This window comes from Trypanosoma grayi (genome assembly GCF_000691245.1).
Source record: "Trypanosoma grayi strain ANR4 Tgr_1269_V1, whole genome shotgun sequence".
In the NCBI taxonomy this organism is placed as follows: Eukaryota; Euglenozoa; class Kinetoplastea; order Trypanosomatida; family Trypanosomatidae; genus Trypanosoma; species Trypanosoma grayi.
Window position 1 is genome coordinate 1 of NW_008826888.1, and position 3,666 is coordinate 3,666.

Consider the following 3,666-nt stretch of genomic DNA (forward strand, 5'->3'; position numbering starts at 1 on the left):
CAGTGGGACTACAAGCTTTCACTTCCTTATAAGGAGAAGGCCTTGAGGTTACTGGATGTCCCCCTTTCTATGTGTACCAGGGAAAAGGAGTTTCGAAATGGAATCTAGACAAAAGGTCTCGCTTACTCTCTCTCTCTCTCTCTCCCCCTCGCTCTCTTACTTAAGAGGGGAAGGTAAGGTATAGACTATTCTTTCGAAACTCTGGGTCATAATAAGAAATCAATCAAGCAAAAAATATGGTAGGCGTTCGGCTTACATAAAAAATAGGTGCGGCTTGACCATTCCTTTCGCAGGCTCCAAAAATAGTTTACAAGTTTTTTATCAACAGCATTGTTGTGTTTTTCTGACGCCGAATAGAAAAATGATGGAAGGGCATTCGCATATTTCATGGAAAATAATGGTCTAACGGTTTTTTTTCTGTGATTTTGAATGGGGACATAGCCCCCACTTAGTTTTTCACGCAAGTTGTTTTTCCCCTGGGGAAAAATGGGCCCCACGACGCACATCGATGAGCCACACACAAAGAATCAAGCTTTCTTGCACCACTCTTTGGACGCTATTGTTGCTCCAGGAAACCAAGGTTTGCGCAGAGCTTTCTATAAAGCATACTTCAGGTTTTGCACTCACCAAGCGACCTTAAAAGAGTCGGGATTGCTTCAAAATCAACAGTCTAATTCAACTTCCGCTCACCTTGCAGACAAAGTTTTTGGATGGAGCAAAATACACTCCTTTTTTCTCTTTTTTGTTCAATTTTACGACATGTTGTCGCTGCCCGAAGGAGGAAGGAGGAAATGCATTTGCGCACATCTGCCCTAGCAGGGCAGATGATGTGGGACTCGGTGGTGGAGAAACCCACCCATACCCACTAAAACGCCCTGATAATGGGTATGTTTAAACCGACGGACGTGGGCGACACCAGCAGCACGGTGTCCAAAGGAGCGGTCTCCGGTTGCGCCCTCCGCTTGATCCCTGGAGAGCCAGGCCGTATTCCATCCGGGCCATGATGCAGTTCCTGGGAGAACTATGGCGTATGGCATTGGATTCCCCGTCCGATAGATCAGGTAATCGACCGTGAAACTTATTGATTGGTCGCGTGTATTTTCCCTGCAGTCTCTCCGTTAAGGCACTTTACCCATTACAAAATGTGCCTTATTTGCACGGCACTTAACTACGCCAACCAATAAGCAGCGGCCGTATCGTGGCGCAGCCCGAACAAAGCCGGATTCGGTGCTGCAGCTGTGAAAATTTAGCTTCCCAAGTAATGAACTTGGTACTGTACCTTGGTGCCGCGGTGACGCATTTCCGCGATATCATGGAATAGACTCCTTACATTTTAATGGTTGAGACGCCACCTTGCAAAAATACAGGAGCTTCCCGACCAAAAAATCGTCGAAATGAAGGCCATCGGGGGATACAATTTCCGATTAAAACTAAACTGTTTGCAACCCAAGATTGCTCGGCCGCAGGTCGCCGCCAAGAAGGGGAGCAAGACACCAGACATCCCAAAGGCAAGCGGAACGAAAGATCCACACACAAAAAAAGATACAATAAATGTATTTCTGTGTAAAAAGGTCGCGCAAGATGTTTCACAAGACAACCTTCCTGGAATTGGATTCGGGGACGCCCGGGGGTTAAAAGAAGCTTTGGGGAACAGGGGCCGCCCGGAGGAACTCTATACACAGCCGTGCGCCATCTGAAGGGTAACGGCCACACTGGCGTTCAGCTTTGGGATGCCTGGGAGGTCATCGGTGAGCCCCGAAAAAAAAAAACGACGTTTTTTGGAGGCGATTCTTAAGTCTGTGAACTGGGGGCCTACCATCCCACAGGGGAATACACGCTTCTACCCACGTTGCCGGGCCAGGCACTACAGCATGACGGGCAGAGTGAATCTGAAGAAAGGGAAATTGTTTGCCAGAAGAGATAACCAGCCCCAGAATCAACTATTTTCGAAGTCATTCTTCATTGACCAACGCGCAGCCAAATGGCCCGCGGGCATAGGGCCACACAATCGTGGCCGTACTGGTTTTTTCGGCATGCTCTAACTGCTCTAAGTGCCAAAAGCATCTTATCCAGAAGCCGGAGGTGCGCATATTCATAACAGACTCGGCTGCTTTCCTGGGTGTGGCGGTAAGCGCAAAAGGTGGCCTTCCCTAAGTGTTGGTATCGGCGGGTGATGTCACTATTATCTCTGCTCCAACGCCCGAGCCGTACACCGTGGCACTGGCGACCGATGCCAACCGCATTGTAACGCTTAAGTGGGCTAACCTAAAAATTGAACAAAGGTGACATCCAATAAGCGTATTCTACAAGTTTACAAAGCAAAAAAAAAACAAGTGCGATGGAAAGAAAGCCACTCCCCTATAGATGGTACGTGTATGGCTTGCGAAAAGCATCGCAGTACAGAGCAGACAAATACACCTTTCTCTTTTGTCTTCATACTTCGTCTCAGTGAGAGAGTTTGAATCCAACGAGACCGTCTGGCACTGCAGCTGGCTGGGGTACACTTCAGTGGATGGGAGGGAATTGCACAGCTCCAATATCTCCCCACATTCCCAAAGCAGTTTGCCATAATCGTGGATTGGGAACCATTCCAAACGGCATCCATGAGCAACCTGCGCACAGCAGCGCTAGGCCACAATCCAGGGTAAGTGCAGATCGCTCGCCTGTAGTTGCTAGAAAAACGAATAGAAAACCAAATATTAATTGAAACCACTGCAAAAGATGCGAAAAACATTCTGGGACCCTGTGGAATGACTGCGCGTTTGGCCATAAGAAGGACCCCAGGGCACGCAACAGCGGCAGCGGAAGAACACGATTTGGCCCCCCAACTTCCGAGACGTTTTGAAAAACGCATCGGTCCAACTCGGATCTTTAGCAGCATGGTTGGATGCCCACAGCAATAGGACAAGACCGTCGACGTTCCAAAACGGCGGGCGCCACTGCTGAAGAGCGGGTGGCCGCAAAGGCTGCGAGCTGCCGTGCCGCCGCGCTGTCGGAGGGGCGCGGCCCATTCCAAGAGCCATAGCATTTGCAACGCGCGCGCCGCCCCGGCACGGCCACGCGGAAAAGCCCATCGCCTCAACACTTTGGGGCGTGAAATCCAAGCTGTTCATTCCGGAGAAGGGTGCCTTTCTAAGGAAGACAGTGGGGGTTTTCCAAACCGCCCCAGCAAAACCGGGGGGGTGCCGCATGCATGTGTCGGAGCGCTTTTCGTGCCCGCTGTAGGGGTGCCTTCGCATTCGGGTCGCCACGCGAAGGCCAGAGCCATTATGCCGTAAGCGGGGTGGCCCCCTGATGCCTTAGCGAAGCGGGCTTAAACATTGGGAAAAGTGTTTTTGGATGTTTAGACGCTGGCTGCCTGGTAATGTGCGGCTTGAGGGCCCCGAACTAAAAGCATGCTGCTTTGTTTTTTGGCGCTGCCTGTGCGAAAGAACCCCCCCAAAACCTGCCCGGCGTCTGCCCACCACCGCCTCAAGAAACCTCTATAATATGCAGAATTTTCCCATACCAAGAGCATTGTCACTTTTCTTGGCTAATTTTTTCTGGCAGAATAAGGGGTGGGCGGGCTCAGGAGAGCCGGGGGGCCCCCGTCGCGACCAAAGCGCGAAGCTTTTAAAAATTGAAAAATATCCCGTTGATGAGCGAGTCTTCTGTAAAAAAGAGCTT

The 3,666-nt window shown here is 50.4% G+C and overlaps 1 protein-coding gene across 1 annotated transcript; it reads right to left on the reverse strand.

The window, feature by feature from the left end:
- Positions 1 to 2,699: 2,699 nt before the first annotated feature.
- DQ04_12691000 (hypothetical protein) lies at positions 2,700 to 3,239 on the reverse strand (the record flags this gene model as incomplete). Its single annotated transcript, XM_009316794.1, has 1 exon — positions 2,700 to 3,239. One exon carries the CDS (start codon positions 3,237 to 3,239, stop codon positions 2,700 to 2,702), a length of 540 nt encoding a protein of 179 aa, XP_009315069.1.
- Positions 3,240 to 3,666: the final 427 nt, after the last annotated feature.